The sequence below is a fragment of the Phaethon aethereus genome (assembly GCF_964289735.1).
Source record: "Phaethon aethereus genome assembly, chromosome: 2".
Taxonomy (NCBI): Eukaryota; Metazoa; Chordata; class Aves; order Phaethontiformes; family Phaethontidae; genus Phaethon; species Phaethon aethereus.
The window spans coordinates 130,107,733-130,128,238 of record NC_138582.1 but is presented as its reverse complement, the minus strand read 5'-3'; the positions used below and the strand labels follow the sequence as shown (position 1 = coordinate 130,128,238).

Below are 20,506 nucleotides of genomic sequence, written 5' to 3'. Positions count from 1 at the left end.
AGGTGGTAGATGCCCCATCCCTGGAAACCTTCAAGGTCAGGCTGGACGGGGCTCTGAGCAACCTGATGTAGTTGAAGATGTCTCTGCTCAGTGCCCGGGGGTTGGACTAGATGACCTTTAAAGGTCCCATCCAGCCCAAACTATACTTAGATAATTCTTGTACTTATTCCTTAACTTGCCTAAACCGTCATAGGTTGCTGAATAGCAGACAGGTGTTTTGATGTGTGAACAAGAATTTGAGAACTGTGCAGAAACTATAGCACAGTCGATAAGTTGAGTGCACAGACTGTAAACTCATTTTCACGAATATGACTTTTAATTTAGAGCTAGACACATGAGCAAAGTACTTGAAAACTCATATCAGTGCTCAGCAGCTTGCAGATGACTACCAAGTGGCCTAATTTTTTATTAACATTATAGGAAAAAATTGATTTACAGTGGAAGACTACTTTGCTGTAGCAGCTAGTACTACATTTACATGCCTCTATAATTTACTTCACTTATGGCTGTCTCTTATATTAATATTCATTATAAAAGTCCTCTTCTAATATTGCTTCATTTGACAGGAATGCATTAGCTATGACAAATGTTTTATAATGTGCTCACACAATATTAATACAAGCAGAACCTCTGATAATTGCTGTTACTTAAATGCAAAGATTTTCTTTTTTATTTGAATTTACCTGCTATTCTTTTCTTCCAACCCTTCACTAATACAAGTTTTGATAACTATACATCAGTCAGAATCATTCCTAAGCTCAGCCTGGTTTGCTAAAGCACATGAAAAACTGAACGAATTCAGTCATTTGAAAAATTTTAAGGTATAAAATTTGCTATGATATTTTGGTTTGGGGAGGGATGTTTGAAGTAGAAGTTAATCACTTTCCTTAGCTGTGATCTCTATTTTACATTACAGTAAACAAATTCTTCCTCCTTAGGAAATGACTTGTTTATAAAAGTTCCTTATCCATATGTAATCTGAGATTACAGCCAGAATTTTTACAAGCCTAAAGTAGAATGAACCTGGCTGCCAGGTTTACTACAGCTGTACACAGCTGTAATAAGATTCACATGGAGAAATAGGGTCTGAAGTTTCAGAGGATACATAAATAAGGTACTACCACAAATTACATTCAAATTTTGCAACATAAATAGACAATAAAATTATTCTGTATGGTCATAGTGCAAAGAGACCCAGGGGCAAGGAGCTGTCATTAAAAAAAATATTTACAGAACCCTGATGTACACAAGGTAGAATCCATGACTCAGCATTTATCAGCAATTATATCACAGCTCAGCTTCATAAAATAAATATCTATTTAACCACCTACAGTCCAAAGTTTGAAATGTGGAAGGTATAACTATTGTAGGAGTAATATGTTTGTGATGCACAGAAAAGCATATTCATGGCCTCATGCAAACTTATACGTATAGACCAAATAGAGGGAAACAAGCATGTTTTGTTAACATCATTTTAAAGCAGATAATTCACTTTGCTATATCGTGCTACATCAGTTACGTTTTCCTTGTATCGAAGTTGCTACTGTCAGAATCTGTGAGGGCCGGTAAGCTCTCCTCCCTAGGGAGGCAACAGTCCCTTCCTCTATGGAGACAGAAATGCCCATGGCTTGGCAGAGGGTATGGCACAAAACAAGTGCCCCAGATCCATTTTGGACTAGAATTTATTCAGGAGTATGCACACCAGAGAAATATAAATACCAGACAGGCAAGCAGTTACAGTACTCCAGCTAAACCCTGGAGCTCTTTGTATTTTTTGTTTGGTGGCTTCTGCGGCTCTGGGCAACATAGCTACCAAATAGGCAATGCTGTGTCTAGCATGGACCTCCAACACACAGCTAAAGCGTCAGGAATTCATCCTTCAGTTCCAGTGCGTTTTATTCCCATTTTTCTATATATAAAATTGTACCAGCTTTCTTGGATTTTTACCTCCTCTGGTAATCCTCGTGCCAATCAATATAACAGCAACATGGTTCATTTGAATTGAAATGGGATAACCCCTTCTCTGAGCCTGGAACTTCTCTATTTATTCAACTCACAACACTATATCAACCATTGATATAAGGTAAGTATACATTTATAAAATGGGCACTGGGGAAAATCTCTTTAAAACTTCGCCCTGGTTCTTTGCAAAATTCTACCAATGATAATCCAAACCTTTAGAAGCTCTTAAATACATATTAACCATTCAGAAGCTCTAGATGAAATAAATTTCAGTACTAAGTCTTTAAGGATTCTTCTTCAGGGTACATGCTCTGTACATTTACAAAACTTCACAAATAGTCTATAAATAATACTACTATGATGAGTTTCAGCACTTCTTTTAAAGCTGGAAACCATGTGTTTAACATCCATAAGTATGTCTGATCTGGAAAACAGGCAAGTTTTTGCCGTAATTAAAGTGGGAAAACAATAAAAGAAGCTGTACATGACTGTACTGCTAATAAAGTCCTGTGCTTCTCTATCAGAATTGTTCATTTCCTTAGAGACCCAAAAGAGTAATCTTATATAGATCACACTGTTGCTTCACTAGCCTGTAGCTAAGCGATTAGAGAAATGTTCCAAATAATAAATGTTATTTGAATTATAGAAGCATAGAATGCTTGGGTTGCAAGGGACCTTAAAGGTCATATAGTTCCAACGCCCTGGCACGGCATGTTATTTCTTATATGAAAATTTCCTTCCGAGTAAAAGAAACCCAATAGGTTGCCGAAGCACAGCTCATTTACAAAAGCACATTTGTTCATATATGAAGAAAACTTTGGGCTATCAGTTTCATTATTCTGACATAAGTCAACCATTTGGTATTACAGAGATGCATCTTCTTTCCACATCTACTCTGTACAACTTCAAACCTAATTAAATTTCTGGAAGCATGGTCTCTTGGGTGATGAACACACCTGAAGTTAAATTAAATTAAGAAATGTTTTAAACTGGCTATGAAATGATGAATTATTTAAGTGTCCTAAGACTTCTTCTGGTCAACTTATGAACTTCATTGCAAATACTTCCAATATTATATTTCAGTACTTCAGCTATTCAGGTCAGATGACCAAAAAAACCCCATTAAAATAGAATAAATAATAATGAATTCTTCAAATCAGGAGTTGAAGCAATTAGTAATATATTAAGTTAACTATGTATACTGAAGATAAATATATGTCTTTGCTCAGTTCACATAATAAGAGATCTATTTAAACAGAAAAAAACAAAAAATCAACTAAAAAACCCACATTAAAGGTACCACAGAACTTCCTTGCTTTGGTAAAATACCAAATCTTATCTCTCGCTTCAGAGACTGCCCAAGTAAGTATCAATGACCTTGAAAAAGATAAGCATGTTCTTCAAACTGGTATTGAAGGACTCAGTAAGTAGAAGGGTGGGCTCAGCCACTGGAAAGCACTCCCCGCCAACCGTAAAGCAAGTGTGCACACAATAGCCGTAGCTCAGAGTATGATGACACACTATTAAAGGAAGATAAATGCATTCCCAAATATGTAAGGCTGGAAATGTCAGCAATATATCTCATGAATTCCGTAATGACAGCCATCTTGATTAGATACAGCATCCACAAGAAGAGAAAAACACTAAGTTTAAAGTAGCACAGCTCCGTGCAAGAGCAGAAAAGGGAGAAACTTATTTCCAACTTTCTGGTTTGGGTTTTGCGTTTGTTTGAGTTTGTTTTTTGGGACTGTCTGTTTGTTTGTTTGTGGGTTGGTGGGGGTTTTTTTGCATAAACAGCAGCTGGTAACAAAATGAATAAAAATAATACAGGCAGAGGTTAAGGATAATACAAAATATAATGACTTGTTCTGGATGAAACAGATTAGTATCCACAACACTTGCGTTATTTTTTTTTTTCTCTGCATCACTGTTTTTCCCCCGAGTATTTTCATTTCAAGGGTGTACTTTGAAGTGTCCTGGAAAGTGACGTTTTGCATTTTTTTAAATCTCTTTAAAGTACTAGAAAGACTATTACCTGAAGGAAAAAATGAGACAGATTTCCAGTCACAGATGGTTCTCCCAGACTATTACTGATCAACAAATATGTAGCACAAAGTGCTATAGGGTTGACAACGACACTGTTGCTAATTAGGAGGAGTGGGCTAATTCAAAATTCCATTACTTTTCTTCCTTTGTTTAAAGTTAAATAAGAATTGTTAAAGCTTAAAACAAAATGACAGTAGGAGACAGTCTTGAAGCAGACTTCACAGTTGTGATAGAGGACAACAGGGACCTTGACTTGGAGCTAGACCATTGGACAATTACAAGGCAGCCGGGTAACAACATTTATGAACAGTCATCACAGTGGATAGCTTGAAGAATCCCCTGACACAGGAAAAACGGAACTATAAATGAGAATCTCAAATTTTTGTGCAGTGAAACACATGTGAAAAATTCTCAACAACAAAAAAGTGATGATTAAATGTTTAAATTTGAAGTATCAGGCTGGGTAATTTTCCTTTAAATTTACCCAAACACACTAGTTAAGTGTTAATATGTAGCTTGAATATGCAGACAGATTGTTATTTGCCTGAATTTACAATTCAGTGAGCCTTAAATGGGTGCCCTGACTTTGACTCAAAAAGGCATTCAAGTATCTGCTAAAAATGTGAAAAGGAAATGCAGTCCTTCTGCAAGTGGAGGTTGGCCCACCAAATCTGGCAGGGCAGCAGTTTTGTTAGTATGAACTTTACACCTACTTCATTAGCTTCCATGTTGTTCCGTTCATCACGGGCATGAACCTTCTCTGCTCAGTAGTGTGGTTCCTACACTCACTGTTGATACCTGGAGAAGGAGCTGCAGGACCCATGACACATCTAGCTCAGGCTGGCAAACTACAGTGAGAAAACAGCAGAGGAAATGAAAGCCGTTTTAGTTTCCCTCTCGTCTTGGTAAATCAGTATCTGACCATCCAGGTATCCAGATAACGTGCATGAATTTATCTATATTTAAACAAAAACAGCTACCTGACTTGTGCTTCCAGAAAAAAATTCTTGTAGATGGATTAGTGTGTATGGATTTTCATGAGGACAGTGTCAGTCATAAGCTTGTTGCCACAAAGGCAATTGTTATTGGGTTAAAAGTTCCCAAATCTTACCAGTTTGAAATAAAAGAGCCAATTCATATTATGAGATACTGCCATCCATGCGTATCTCATAACGTACAGATGTTGTACAGAAGCTTTCCCCAAGTAGTGTGCTCCCAGGGGCTGTGAACGTTGTCACTCTGGTGCACACACACACTAGAGGTGCTCCCACTAATGATCTATTCAATTGTGCCACTGAAGCTCACTCACACGACTCATGCTCTGTGAAGGAGATAACGCACTAACCCTTCTCCAAACCATTGCCGTTGCCCTGCATCTGGTAGCGTAGCAAGGAACCAGCACCTAGGAAGCACATGCAGGAAAAAGATGACAAGGTTGTTTGGCAAGATCTGCCGTGTATTTCAAGCTCCCTATGTATTGCCATCAATGTCTGTTGATATTTCCTTATGCCTGAAAACAGGAAAAAAAAATAGGCATCTTTCCCTACTGGGAAATGTTGGTTTATCAAGGGCAAATACTGCAAGAAAATTCAACTAGATGGCTGAAGTGGGTAATCTCTTGATGCAACTTTCAAATGGATCTGCTAACACAATGCTAGAAACTTGCAGCTATTAAACCAGCAGAGCAGAAAATGAAGAAGAAATAGTAAAAAGTAAAGTGTAGCAAAGGAAGGGATTAAAACTGCATGGCAGCTGTCTCAGGACTCCTCTGATAAGGTGAATGAACTAAAGAGTTCATTTGAGTGCTCTAATGTAAGAAAATGGCTATTTGCAAGCAAAATTAGATAATTTGAAATGTGTGATTAAAAAAAATCTGATTTTTTAAATTTGCATTCTCTGTAATACTTAGCTGGAAACTTGGGTTACTAAAAGTAATGCTACTACCTATGCTTTGATCAGTGCAGATCTACTGGATTAAATAAGTAGATCCTTCTGAATCTCCTAAAAGGCTGATTATAGGGCCTAAAACTAATCAGAGGTGAAACAAGGAAGTGGAAACAGTACTAAATTGTGATTGAAAGAAGTAGGAAGAATGCTTGAAAGCATGCAACTTGGGAATTAAAACATGAATTTTAATTCTTACTTAATTCAAATTCTAGTAATGACAGAAAAAGAAAATACTAAAGCAGGTATAATAATAGAAAGAAAATAGTCTTCCGGAGAAATAAAACATCTTTAATTATCTGGAGTCAATTTTGTAACATAATTAAGGACACCGAGAAAGGGCACTGGCAGCTTTGCACCATAAAGCCTTTGTCTATCCAGACAAATCTATACCAGCAATTATAATTTTCTAGGGTTTTATTTAATCAAGCACTATTCGCTTATCCAGTCCTGTACAAAACACAGAAAGACACAATATTATGACCTGGGTAGGACATACATCAAGAATCAATTCTTGAGCTTTGAAAATGCATGTTATTTGACTGAAGTAAAATGAATTGGTCTCATGTTTAAATTTAGGTACTATTAAATTTGCCACATAAAATACTTCATTACAGAACACCTCACGTGTAATATACAAGATCTCCAGTCTCCAGGCAGCAAAGACTTTTTTTCTGGGAGGAGTAAGGGAGACAAATTATGTATCTGAAGGCAGAAAAAAAATACATATATCCACAGTTTTCTCTGACATACAACAGAACATTGCCCAGAGGACTTCCATTATTGATTCCTGAGTCAAACTTCATAGCTTTGGTCAAATGATTCTGAGAATCCCACATGAGATTTTGTGTATGTTATAATCCTTCTCAGTGTTAAAAAGGTTTGTCTTGATTGTGGGATGAAGATATCTATTTTCTACTTGCAGTCTTTGGATATTGCCACACCTCCCAACTCCTAGGAGTGCTTTTACTCTTAGTTTGTTGTTTTCATGCAAATTTTTATAGACTGTAATCAAAATACTGCTTACACTCTAATTGATAAAGTAAATACTGAAGTTGAATGCATCTATTTCATTAGGTCTTTCACTATTCTTAAGCAATTTTATTAAATCTTCCCTAAGTTGCCACTCAATTTGATTATATTCTTTGGAAAAAAATAGATCATATAGTTCATTTACAGTAATAAAAGAAACAAAAACCTTTACATTCCTCCATTATCCTCAAAAAAAGGCTTTTTCACAAGGCTTTCTGGAAATATCACTACACCAGTGGTTCCTGGGTAGCTGATATTTAACCATGTACTCCCAAGCTGAACTCTTCTTTACATGAAGACCACCAACATTTCAATAAATTCTTTATTGTTCTTTCCTAAGAATAATACATTTTTGTTATATTAAAAGCATTTGATTTACTCAATTTCCAGCTCATCTTTATTACTTGCCCACAACTCTAGTTTTTGTGCCATTTGCTATTTGTAAAGACTTTATAATTCCTTATAGGTAACTGATGATGTAAGATTAGACTGGAGTTAAGACCTTACTCCAAAAGGATTTCACTGGAATATTTCTACACCAAATTGTACCTTGTGATTGCATTCCAAGGACTAAAATTAGCAGGCTTAAATCCACTTAATATGTTCCATATTCACTCTGTATCATTCCAGTATCTTAGGTAATTTTTAACCTCTGCACATGCTACAGCCATGCAAACCCAAAGCTTCAGCACATGTTATCCTTTATCAATCAAATATGCAATCTCATAAAAACAATTTTAGGTAGGAAAGTCTAACTTTCTGTCAATTCATGTTCATTGTCATTATATAATTGGTCTCATTTCCTTCAGTACTCAACTCCTCTGTCAGCTTTTGCTTTATTTTTCCCAAGACTGGTGTCAAGCTGATAGACCTATAATTACTTGATTCATCCTCTTTACCTTTTGTGAATACTGACACAACACTAACTTTCTTCTAGTCCTCTGTATGTTCTACAGCGCTTACGATGTACAGAAAAACATAACAGTTTATTCAGAAAGCCATTTATCTGTTTCTTTTAAAACTTTCATATGCAACTTTTCCTGAATTGTTGTCTAATTTAGTGCTTGTGGTTAAATACACTTAATGTTACCATTAGCCTGGAAAGTATTTAAACATCAACTTTATCATCAAGTTTACGTAAGTAAGCTGGTTTTTTCCCCCTCTCAAATCAAATCTATCAGACACAATTCCTTGGTTCCTGTTACCCTTAAAAGCACCTTTTTAATTCCCCTGATGAGCCTATATTTATTCTTGTATCCATTTGTTTCCTATAATAATATTCTGTAGTTCTTAATTTCTAATTTACACAAATTGTTCTAGCTTCTTTGATACTAATTCCGCTATGGACATGCCATAAAATGAGTTTTGATGCTTGGGGACAACTATTTGATTTATCACTGTAGAGTACAGAATGCACAAAGATGAAATGAGAAATACACAATAGTTCTTCAAGTTGTTCTAAACACTATATGGATTTTGAGAATAAGAGACTCTTAACACACCTATTCTGAAGTTATAGGTGTGGTCTGTCTGAATTACCTATAAGGAAGCCATTTAGTCCATGGAAAACTACATTAAACCTAAGAAGCACAGAGTTCACGTACATGAAGACCAACTGCATGTTTACTTTCTTTCTCAACCAGATATTGCAGTCACAGCTCTGCTTTGTCTCAAGATAACTTGATGTTTGCTGGTGCTGAAGATAACTTACTAAGCTTATGCTTATCTTAGGCTTATTTATATGATTTACAAATGCACTGCCAGCAAACCTTGAAACAACTAGATGTTAGATGAATTTTTGTATTTTTGTCATATACTCAATAATGCAAAACACAATAAATTTCTTATTTATTCTTTTCTTTTTTTAGGGGTAAAGAAGGAGGACAACGGCAGGAACTACGAAAATATTTGGTCCTGTCTGATATTTTAGTTTGTTTTATCTTTGTGTGACTGGGACCAAATAGAAAATGAATATTTGCAAAGTCTAACTCCATTAGTACAGTAATTGGAAGGTATATTTTAGCAAAAGAATGACATAGTACAGAAGAATTTCACCTATGAGAATTCTCCAGCTGAGGAAAGAAATCACTGATCTGCTAATACTTTAAATACATTATTGAAGGATGTGTAATACCAAATGGAAGACAGAATAAATATCATTGTTGCAAAATAAAATTGTTCTTAACATTCTTACAGTAGCTTTGAATAGTACTCAGTTATGGCTTATTTCTGAAAACACCTACTGTATGTACGCAGGATAGACTGTTTCTAGAAATAATGATTTCTGCTGTGCTGAGTTCTTATAACACAAATGGCCAATGAAATGGACTGGGTAAAGCAGATTGCCCTGTGTTTATTACTACAACTGTTCCAGCTCTGGTGGTCTTTAGATCACTCTGAATGGTGCTAGAAGAGCATCATATAGCAATGGCTTCAACTGTTTAGCACAGTATATTTACTTATGTTCTTAACTGCACTCTTCTCCTTTCTCAGTTTAGGCATGGCAAGAATGTGACATGAACAACAAAAGAAAATAATTTAAGCAAGCTCTAGAGCATCTTTGGAGATAAGGTCACCTTTACCTTAGAAATGTCCCACAGAAAACAAAACCAGTCCTCAAACAGGTAACAACTACCTCCTATTACTCCATTGTCCAGCCAATATTATGTCAGCTTGAAAAAACATGGATCACTTAAATGAAGACCTACCTACTCTTCTGTTTCCCTCACAGCAGACACTTCTCATTTGAAAAAGTCCAGAGTTGCAAAAATTGACCACCTATCTGAGAGCATGGGATCAAGAAGTTCCTGCTCCATTCTAAATTAGTCCATAAACTGACAAAATAAACAATTACACAATAGTAAGAGGCTTCTGAATCTGATATTTTACAATAAAAACTTGAAAAATATCTAGGACTGCAATACCACAATTTTTTTTAAATCCCAATGGCTAGATCTGCGGAGCCTTCAGACCCACCCTACTAGCTAGCATCAATGCCATTCCCAACATAACAACAAAACACCAAAACACACCACGAAGAATGAGTCATTAAGCAGATACATGCTATAGTGCTTGATCCAGTTTTTAGAGCACTACTGATCAATAACTGATAAACAGATATCTGATAAACAGAAGATTAGTGCTAAGATTTCTAGTAGTTACAACCATGGGCATGCAGCAACCAAGCTGACATTTCTCTGAGATACTATGAAAGACCCTATTTAATATTTCAATAGAAAATGCTTTTCAGACCTACAAGCAACACCATTGTTAGTACTGGACTTTCATACTGACTCAATAGGTTGATACAGATGTTACGACTGACAGCAGTTTCTATCTGGATGATTATTCAAGCATAAAATTGTTGTCAAGGCAATCCCAATCAAAAGCAGCTGGATCCACAGAAAACACATGGTGTTCATATGACGAAGCTTTCAGTCTACGTAGATGCAAGCAAAGAAGGATTTTATTGCACATTCACGATCAATTGAGGCACACATAAATTACTGTAATTTTTATATTGCCATTTAGCTACACTCCGAAAGAAAGAAAAAGCCCTAGTTCTACACAGAGATCAAAAGAGAAGCTATTGTCTTCCAAATTACCACCGAGCTCTAATGCAAAATTGGTACAACAGTCTGTGGAATGCTGATAACATTTTGTGCTGCAGTTAGCTACAGATTGTCTGAGTACAGAAAAGTCAAAGCATAGGTGATTTACAGTGGAAGATGTTGTAGCACAGTCAAATTTTACTGGTTTGGGCTGAATTTTCCAAGCATGTGATTAAAAGAACTGAGTGTTATGAATCAGTAATCTATAATTTCCAAGCAAATGACAAAAGAATCAGAAAATAAGTACATCTCTTTCAGACTATAGTTTCTTTTAAAGATTTTTCATTCAAATAAGAGTAAACAAGAAAAAGCTGAACTTTCAGCATTGGGTGATTGGGAAGTGGGCCATAAAGTCCTGTAGCTGGTTCTGAAATCCATCTGTGTTGTGCTTATCACCAAGCAATTAATCTTCTTTTTTTATTTCACACTTGCAACTTCGGAATGCTCCACCCAAAATCTCTCAAACAAATTAATATGAAGTAAAAAGCCTTACAAGTTCAAGCTTCAAGGTCATTGTTCTGTTCTGATGTGTACTAAAACATTGACTTGTAAAGGAAATCAGTTTACATCCAGGATCTCAGAAGCCGAAACCCAGAGCTAGCCTGTTAATTGTGCTGTGCCCTAAGCAATGCTGAAATGATCTGACGAAATCACTTGACAAAACAAAAGCACGCTTTATGATATAATAAAGCATATGGAAACAAAACAACAGCTAAGTTATACAAACAGACTGCACTGAATTGTCTTCTTAGATCAAACATCCTTAATATAATAATTACTTATACAAGGTTATCCACAGTCTAAGCTGTATCAGCAAATTGCACACTGGGATCACATAGCAAATTGTTTCTGCATCCACCAGCAGATTTTGAATAGTATTAAATACCACTTTCAATTTTAAATACAGTTGACATTTGTATTATTATTAGAAACAGAATTTCTTTTAATTACAAAAGATTACAAGAAAATTTGCTGTCTATAAAAATGCTAATAAATAGACAGTGGCGTTTTAATTAAATACATGTTAATGTCATAAATACAGCAGTATGACTTCCTCATCCTTCCTTAAGAAAGAAGAATTTAGGGTGGTTTGCCATTAAGAACAAAGGATTAAACAAATAACTCGAAGAGTAAATGATAAAATCGGGTAGCTACACCAAGCAACACCAGAAATAATCCGGTAATTCTTAATATATGGAAGCCCTCATAAACCTTAAAGCCTAGCCATTACCAACCCTGTTTCAGTTTATAATAAAAAAGAAAATAAGCTCAAAAGCTGAATGTAAGGGAGATAAAATGAAAGTAGAAATAAAAAGAAAGCAGAGATAAGAGGAAACGGATTTCCATTTTCAAATGGGAGCTCCTTTCCATTACAGGTGCTGGAGCTGAACCAGGAACTGCACAAATACATCTATGTACAGAGCTAACGTACTGTCCTGGTTTCAGCTGGGATAGAGTTAATTTTCTTCCTAGTAGCTGGTATAGTGCTGCGTTTTGGATTTAGGATGAGAAAATGTTGATAACGTGCTGATGTTTACAGTTGTTGCTGAGCAGTCAAGGAGTGTCCAGCTTCTTGCCAGTGAGAAGTCCGGGGATGCCCGGGGAGCTGGGAGGGGGCACAGCCAGGACAGCTGACCCAGGCTGGCCGAAGGGATATTCCATACCATACGACGTCATGCTCAGTATATAAACTGGGGGAGCTAGCTAGGGAGGCACCACAGCTTGGGAGCGAACTGGGCATCGGTCAGCAGGTGGTGGGCAATTGTGCTGTGCATCACTTGTATATTCTTTTATAACTATTATTGTTTCATTTTTTTTTTCCCCCTTCCCTATTAAAGGGAACCTATAAAAACCTTCTTTATCTCAACCCATGTGTTCTACCTTCCCCCCCCCCCCCCATTCTCTCCCCCATCCCACTGTGTATGTGTGTGGGAGTGAGCAAACAGCTGTGTGGTTGTTTTAGCTACCTGCCATATTAAACCGCAACATGTACATACAGCTTTGACTATCTAAGTGATAAAAGAAACCAGGCAAGGTGTGCTAATACATGATATTGGAGGAAACAACAGTTAATTACCTGTCTTGAACAGAGAAGGGCAAATATTGCAAAGAAACATGCAGAAACATACAAATATATTCAAAGAATATTTCTTCATATTTTTAAATGAAACTGCTGTAGTAGTAATTATATGTTGTCCTTCTATAAAGATTCATATGACCAAATTTTCATTTGTGCACTAAGTTTGAAAACGGTTTCCTACAATTAAGAGCAGAAGTTTTGAATCTTAAATAAAACAGCACATACTGACTAATAGAAAAGAATGCATGGACTCCTTACTAGCGATATGAAAGAGACACAATGTTCTAACAGGACATGTTCACTAGGAAGTCTACGGTTGAATGTAACATGAGAAAGATGAAGTTAATATTTTAATACTAAACCATACATTCTCCAGCAATCTAGCTTTATTAGGCAATGATTTTCTTTCCATGTCTTAAAAAATTAGATGAGAAAAAGGTTAATGTATTTTTTTAAAACAAACAAACAAACAAGAAGTTCTCTTCTCATCAGTGGGAAATCTAAAAGCTATTCAAAAGCATATTAAAATTTCCACTTGACAGACAGAAATAGTGTCATTTGTTACATGATCATTCAGAATTAACTAACAGCTCAGATTTTGAAGACTGAGCATCAAATTCTTAGAGAGAAATTCATGGTTCAGTTAAAAAGAATCAAAACCCGTGGAAAAAAATTGGACATATTTGAAGGAAAGGGCAATTTGGTCATTGAGGTTGGAACTTGTCTCAGCTAACTTAAGGTATCAGCGTAGCAGTTTATATCTGATGTAGTCACCACTGGCATTTTTTATACTTTTTCTTAGGTCTTCACCATTCATGTGATTTAGTATAGATGTTTACTTTAGAATAAGATGAATTATGCTCTAGACTTCATTGACAGGATTTCCTTTCACACTAAGGAGAAGCCATTGCATTAACGTCAATATGTATGTCTATAGTTGGTCAAAGCAATTCCACCTAGGCTTTTGATGAATATTGTGTTTAATAACCTCTGCCCTTATCTCCTTCATATATTCAATAAAACCAAAGGTACAGATGAACAGTCTAAGCAGTTCAGTAGCTTTCATTCTGTTAAAACACTCCTTGCATTTGAAGCTGAGTTCTCCATCTCAGTAATGGCATAAAACATCCTGCATACTGTGCAACACGTTATTACCACTCCTACATATCCACAAACTAACTTCAGCTCCAGTGTAAGCTGATGTTAAGGCAACAGATCTGCATTAGCTTTTACACCCAGTAGCTGTAGGCTGTTAAATCATCCCACAGAAGCACAATTAAATTTTGCAAGGGTGACAAAATGTACTATGGAATTATTAGAAAAGGCCCAATATGTGAAACAACACAGTACATAACAGGGCCTGAAATACACTTAAAAAGAATAAAATAGCTCTGAAAATAAACTCTGAATTTGTCACATATTGCAACAGAAAGACATAAAGAAACAATTTAAAACACAAGAGAAAGAGCTTTGCACTTCAATCAGGTCCTATCAATGATCTTTTTTTAATTTTAATTGTGTGTAAAATACATTTTATAGCAGTAACGCATGTTACATAAATACAATGTGATTTTCCTGATGGGAAACTAGTGCAAACATGTATTATCAGAACTTAGAGATTTGGATAAGTCTTACTCATTTCCATTTTAGTTTTTTTCTTTGACCTTATTTTTTTCTACAGTTTCTTAGTTCTCATTTTTACAAAAAGACACAAAGGATAATAGAAAAAATGCTGGATGAACTGCCAGGCTGAAAGGGTTGTGGTCACCAACACAAAGTTGGAGACCAGTCACTAGTGGAGTCCTCCAGGAACTGATACTGGTGCCAATATTGTTTAAAGTCTTCATCAGTGACCCAGACAATGGGACAGAGTGCACCCTCAGCAAGTTTGCTCCTGATAAAAAACTGTGAGGAATGCCTGGTATGCTGGATGGGTGTGTTGCCATTCAGAGGGACCTGGACACACTGGAGAAATGGAACAACAGGAGTCCCTTGAAGTTCAACATAGGGAAATGCAAAAGTCCCACAACTGGGAAGCAATAACCCTATGCACCAGTCTGGGCTGGGAGCTGACTCTCTGGAAAGTAGCTTTACCGGATTTCCCAGAAGGACCTGGGATCCTGGTGGATACCACTTGAAAGAAAAGCCAGCAGTGTGTATAAATACCTGATGCGGTCAGCGGCTGGGAGTAAAAAAGACAGAGCCAGAGACTCTTTTCAGCGGTACCCAGTGACAGGACAAGACACAACAGACACAAACTGAAATACAGGAGATTGGACTTAAATACAAGAAAAAACTTCTTTACTCTGAGGATGGTCAAACTAGAATTGGTGGCCCAGCTCAAGGTTATGAAGATACTCAAAACTTGACTGAAGAAGATACTGAGCATCCTGCTGTAGCTGACTCTGCTCTGACCTGTAAGGGTTGCTTTGTCAAACTCCAGATGTCCCTTCTGAGGTCCCTTCATAGAACCTCAAAAATTCTGTCATCCTGTGGTATTTGTGGCTGCCAAACTTCAACATATCTTCCTGAACCTTTCCATTTCATGCCATCTTTTTTTCTTCCTCCTTCAAAATTTATCCTGACTTATCACATTGTTTCTGATTTCTTTCTCCTTCCTGCCTTCCTTTTTTATGCCCAAGAGCTTGCCAGACTGACTGCTCTCTCCCACTCCACCTGCTCTCCATTTCAGAATTATCCCAGCTAGACTGAAATTGTTATTTCAGGAGCGAGTTTCACCTGCTGACCAGAAACATCCTATCACTTCTTAGATAAAAAGGAAGAAAAAAAAAAAAGGCTGGAAAGGGGTAGCAGAACTAAGATTTCCCACAGAGAAGAATTTTCATATGTGCCAGTGAAAGAGAAGTAAGAGAATTTATGATTTCTCTGATGCTGTTACCCACACATACCCATTCACAGTATCTGAAAAAAACCCCTCCTTCTTTCCCTTCTAATCCACCCTTAAGTGTTTCCATTTCTTGTGATGCCTTTATCATTTGACCTTGTTACTGCTCTTTTAAAACACCTGCCTGTTACATTACCAGTGTCCATCTCCCTAAGTTGCCTCTCATGTGTAGACTGTAAACTCTTCAGGACAGGTGCCAGTATTTTGTTCTCTGACAGCAAGGGGGTCTCTTAGCTGTTAAGACTGCACTAATGCTAGATGATCTTGTCTGTATCTTGGTCCAGATACACACTTTTTTTTGTTCATCACATTTTTCTCTGTTTTTAAGGGCTGTTCATTGCACTTAAGTACATAGGATTTAAGACATCATGTATAACATTCAAAAGCGACATTAAAGATTTTGCTAGCATGATGGTTCCCAACGACACACTTCCCCCACTTGGAAAGTTCTATTCCTTCTTCTCTGTTGATAACAAATGATCTAACTCATGCTGAATTCTCTGCTGAATAAATAAATAAATAAAAATAGCCCAAGTCTTCAGGACCCAATTCACGATAATGTGGTCATGGAGAGTCCTTTTTAACTTCAAATAGCTTTGGAAAAGATCAATATTTAGACAACATATGGAACAACTGTAGGGATATCATTTTACATGGATATAACCTTGGATACTCACTCTAGGTACAAAAAATCCAAGTGTGGGATAATGACTTTACTGGACAGGGTATATAGTTAGGACTATAGAACACATTCTATCTAAATATATTCTGAAACTTGTTCCTAAAGTATCTGTCCTTAGAGACAAAGTGAAGGTGTGAAGCATCTTTATGAGGAAAATATACCTTGGCAGAAAGGAGGGGTCATTTGTAAAGCTATCAAGGACATTTAATAACTTCATGTCAAGGAATATGTATGTATGTATGCTAATATGTGGTAAAAATATGAATTTTTCTTGTCATGCCTGAATTGGAGAATCAAGAAATACTTGTACAGTACCATAAAGTAGGCTTGTCTCTGAAACGGTCATGTTTTCTGTTTTTCTGTTCTGCGTGACTATCATGTAATAAATGGTAAATACAGATGAAAGAAGGATGTTAATAGAACTGATAACAAAGTTCCCACATGTTAAGAATGGCATTGTCCATTATGTGACTATCAACATAACTCTTCATGATATTTCATTCCCCCAAAAGTTTTCTCAAATTCAAGACTGCTAATAATTCTAAAAGTTTGTTTACAGGGATAAAAAAAAAAAAAGCGACTTTCAGAGAAGGAGCAAAATGACCCCATATTTTATGTTTTCTCCTTAACACATAGTTTAACCACCAAGAATCATTTATGAAAGGTTTTAAGGAGTCCGCTTATATTGTGAGTTGCAGAGTCTCCATTATTTATCGCAATAACACATGCTGGCACCATGTCTAACATAATAGTTCCAGAATAAGTAACATAACAAATTGCTGCTTTAGCTCTTGAATCAGTTTGTATACTGTGTGGTCTTTTCCCTAATCTTCATTGCATAGCACTGCAGATTTCCTGATGACACTTTGCTGGAGCTGCTAAGGGTACACAGAACCAGCGAACTGAAGTCCCGACCAATGTGCTGTGACTGACATACAATTCACCATTTAACCACTGGTCTACATGATATATTGGAGGTGATATGAACATGACCCTACCCTCAGTGTATTTGGCATCAAGTATTAATCTTCAGCAGAGAGCTTTAAAATACTGTAGAAAAAGCTTTTGTTCTGAATGATCACAAGTGCAGGGACTTAGTAACATAACTTACTTTCAGTTAGAAATATTAATTAATGAATTACATTCATTAGTACAACTGTTCCCTCCAAACTGCATATTACTAGAAGAATATTTGACTTTTACAGCAATCGTTTACAAATGTACAAACTCACACGGTGCAGTATATTCTCATGTTATTCTGGCTTTCAGAAATCATTTTGCCCTTCAAAGTTCTATCAAGGAAATATAAGACACAACAACCGAAAGGAAAGAAAATTTGATTTATGAAACATTTATCATGTTTAACACAAAATTTCATCCTTTTGGCTACTCAAAATTTTCTTTTCTTTTTCCTCCTGCTATACGTACATGCTTGATTCTACAAAGAATAAGTTACAGATAATTCTACTGCCAGTCACATTCAATGCTGACCTGTAATAACTACCTCTGAATAGAACTGGCTGCCTTTCTTTGAATGTTACCAGTTGAATAGGGCTTTTGCCAGCGGTTGAATATGGCGCTCAGTATCTTGAGAAATTGTCAGATTTTGGGCTGTTTGTCAATTAACATCAATATGTGTCTTTTAGAATGTCATTAAAGTCAGTACTCTAACACAGAATACATGTATGTATACATGTACATCCATCCACATGTGTATACACACATTCTATGAAATGAATCCAGGAAGTCACAAACAATGTGTAAAGCTGCAGAAACTCCTGCACAGGTCATTGCTTTTGCGTGCAACTAAATTTCTGATGTTTTCTTACTTGTGCCAATATAAAACCCAAATTGTACTACTGACCTTGGAAACAAGACAGTTCGTATATCTTGTCAGGGATCTAATTCAAAGCCCGATGTAAAGACTCAGAATGGTTTTAAGGTACCTTGGAAAATCCTTCAAAGTTACACTGCATAAGATAAAAGCTTTTGAATAATTCATTTTAAAGCTTATAAAGTTCTCTTTTTTCTTCAGTTATTTTCTCCAACCACTAGATCATATTTTGTAAACAATAAAACACTCTTTCCATACAACATCCCCCTTTGTGTTCTGAACATGTTAACAACAGGGGGAAACTTTTAAAGGTATTTGCATGTTTAGAAATGCATATTTTTCCATAAATAACTTTTGACATTTCCCACATCCTTGTTCCTATTCTGCCACACTTCATTTCTTTCATCGTAGAAACAAAAGTGCTTGGAATAGTTTCTTTTTTTTTTTGTATCAAACACAAAAATATTGTCATGATTGTTTTTTAAAGCAACCCTATTATAATTAGGACATAAATCTCAATAAAAACATATGCCATCTATAATAAAGGGCTATAACAAAGATATACAGAGAGAGAGAGAGAGACTTAGAGGTATCTGTATGTAACAAATATAGCAAAGGTGTATCTTAAGGAAAGTACTACACATGTCTGCAAGGTGCTTTTTTGTTATACTATAATAGGTTAGTGCGCATCCATTTACAATGCTAAACTTGCTGCACCAGAAGTGGTTCAAAATGATCAGTTTTCAGCATCTGTAGAAAGGTCTCTGCTTTTTCACAGCTTTGCCTTTTTTGCCATGTCTAGGTTTGGCTTGTTTGGGGGAGGAGGGCTGATTAGACTATATATGCAAACTGTGTCCCTTCATACACAAGAGCAAGTCATACCTTGTGAGATACTAGACTACCCTTCAGTGAACATACAACCTTCCTTCAAAATTTCTGGTACAATAGCCACATACTTAAAATGTGAGCTTAATCAAATCCTGTTGACTTTACCAAATACTCACATAGATTTTATTTTCAAAGGAGTACCTTTTACCCACACAATAGTTTAAAGGATATTATTTCAGTCTGAAGACCCATTTAAGCAGAATAATTGGCATCAATAGCACTTACCTGATTGTGTGGAACAGAGGTTATACAGCTATTTTCCAGCTCAAAACCATGCAATAGTAATTTTAAAAAAATAATGCAATGTTTGAAGTTTATGAAAATTAGGTTTTTACTAACAATGCTTTTGTAAGAGGCTTCTAGACACAAGTAGTGCAATTTGCAACATTGTTTGTAGTTAAAAGAAATGTGCCATATGTAATTATTTAGAGAGAGATACTGCATATAGACTAGGAGGTTTAGATCAGTTGATACATAATAGCTTAGCCACTATAAAAATTAATCAAGTCATGACTACTGCATTCTGTCCTAAAAAAATGACAAGCCTCTTTTCACTAAAAGAAATCGGTTACATGACTATCATACTCTCACCAGCCTATTGAAAGGACTAAAAGAAATCAATATCACACAGAAAGATGGATCGAGCATGGATCAATGTGGCAAGCACATAACCAAACAGACATGGAATTAAACAAGAAAAAAACCCAAACAAAACCAACAAAGATTGTTGCTTAACCTGTTTTGTCAGAGCTGGTATTGATGGTATTGGTAGTGATGGAAGTGAAGGTAGTCTTTGCGCTGTCCTTGGTAGTAACAGATTTCTGCTTATTTTTCATGGCTTCCAGTGCTTTGAGCTTCTTGGCATGTTTAGTGCCTTTGTAGTGGGCCGCAGCCTGGCTCTACAAAGGAGAACAAAATGAACCATGCAATCAGGCTCATTTCTAAACTGGCATTCTCTGTATTAGTACAAATACAGACTACCTTTCAATAATGGGTACCGTTCACATTATCCAAGTAGTGACCAAACAGAAAATTATATTTAGAATGATGCGTGGAAAACAATGGAAAAAATACTCAATCCCAATTCAATACATACAGTATATTACTGTATAGCAGTATATTACTTTCAGACCAAAATAAGGTTGTTTTAGTCTACCATGCTACCATTAATCAAGACTTTTTTTGCGCTTGCATAAAAAAAAAGAATTCTCAGGCAACAGGGAGGGAGGCACTCTCCTCCTAGTAGCTTTTGCACTTTTCCAGTTTCTATTTCAAACAGGAGATTTTGCCAAAGCTTCCTTCAAAGAACAGTTTACTATTAACAGTGGTATCAGGAACTTCTCAGCAAAGACTGACAGCAAAAAAAAACAACCAAACAAAAAAAAACCCAAACCAAAACCAAAGCCCAAACGAAAGCAAAACATAAAACACTCTCTTCAAAGCCCATCACCAAAGATTTAAATGAATGTGAGGCAGACACGCAGTTAGTTGGCTTTCTTAAGAAAAAAGGTTTACTTTTGTC

At 36.2% G+C, this 20,506-nt stretch overlaps 1 protein-coding gene across 1 annotated transcript in view; it reads right to left on the bottom strand.

The window, feature by feature from the left end:
* Positions 1-20,506, bottom strand: part of ZNF385D (zinc finger protein 385D) — a gene marked incomplete at both ends in the record, with an annotated part of 433,722 nt that overhangs the window by 44,533 nt on the left and 368,683 nt on the right. Inside the window, one exon of the mRNA XM_082015332.1 lies at positions 19,721-19,883. Within this exon, the coding sequence (XP_081871458.1) occupies positions 19,721-19,883 (163 nt within the window). The remainder of the gene's footprint in view (positions 1-19,720; positions 19,884-20,506) is intronic.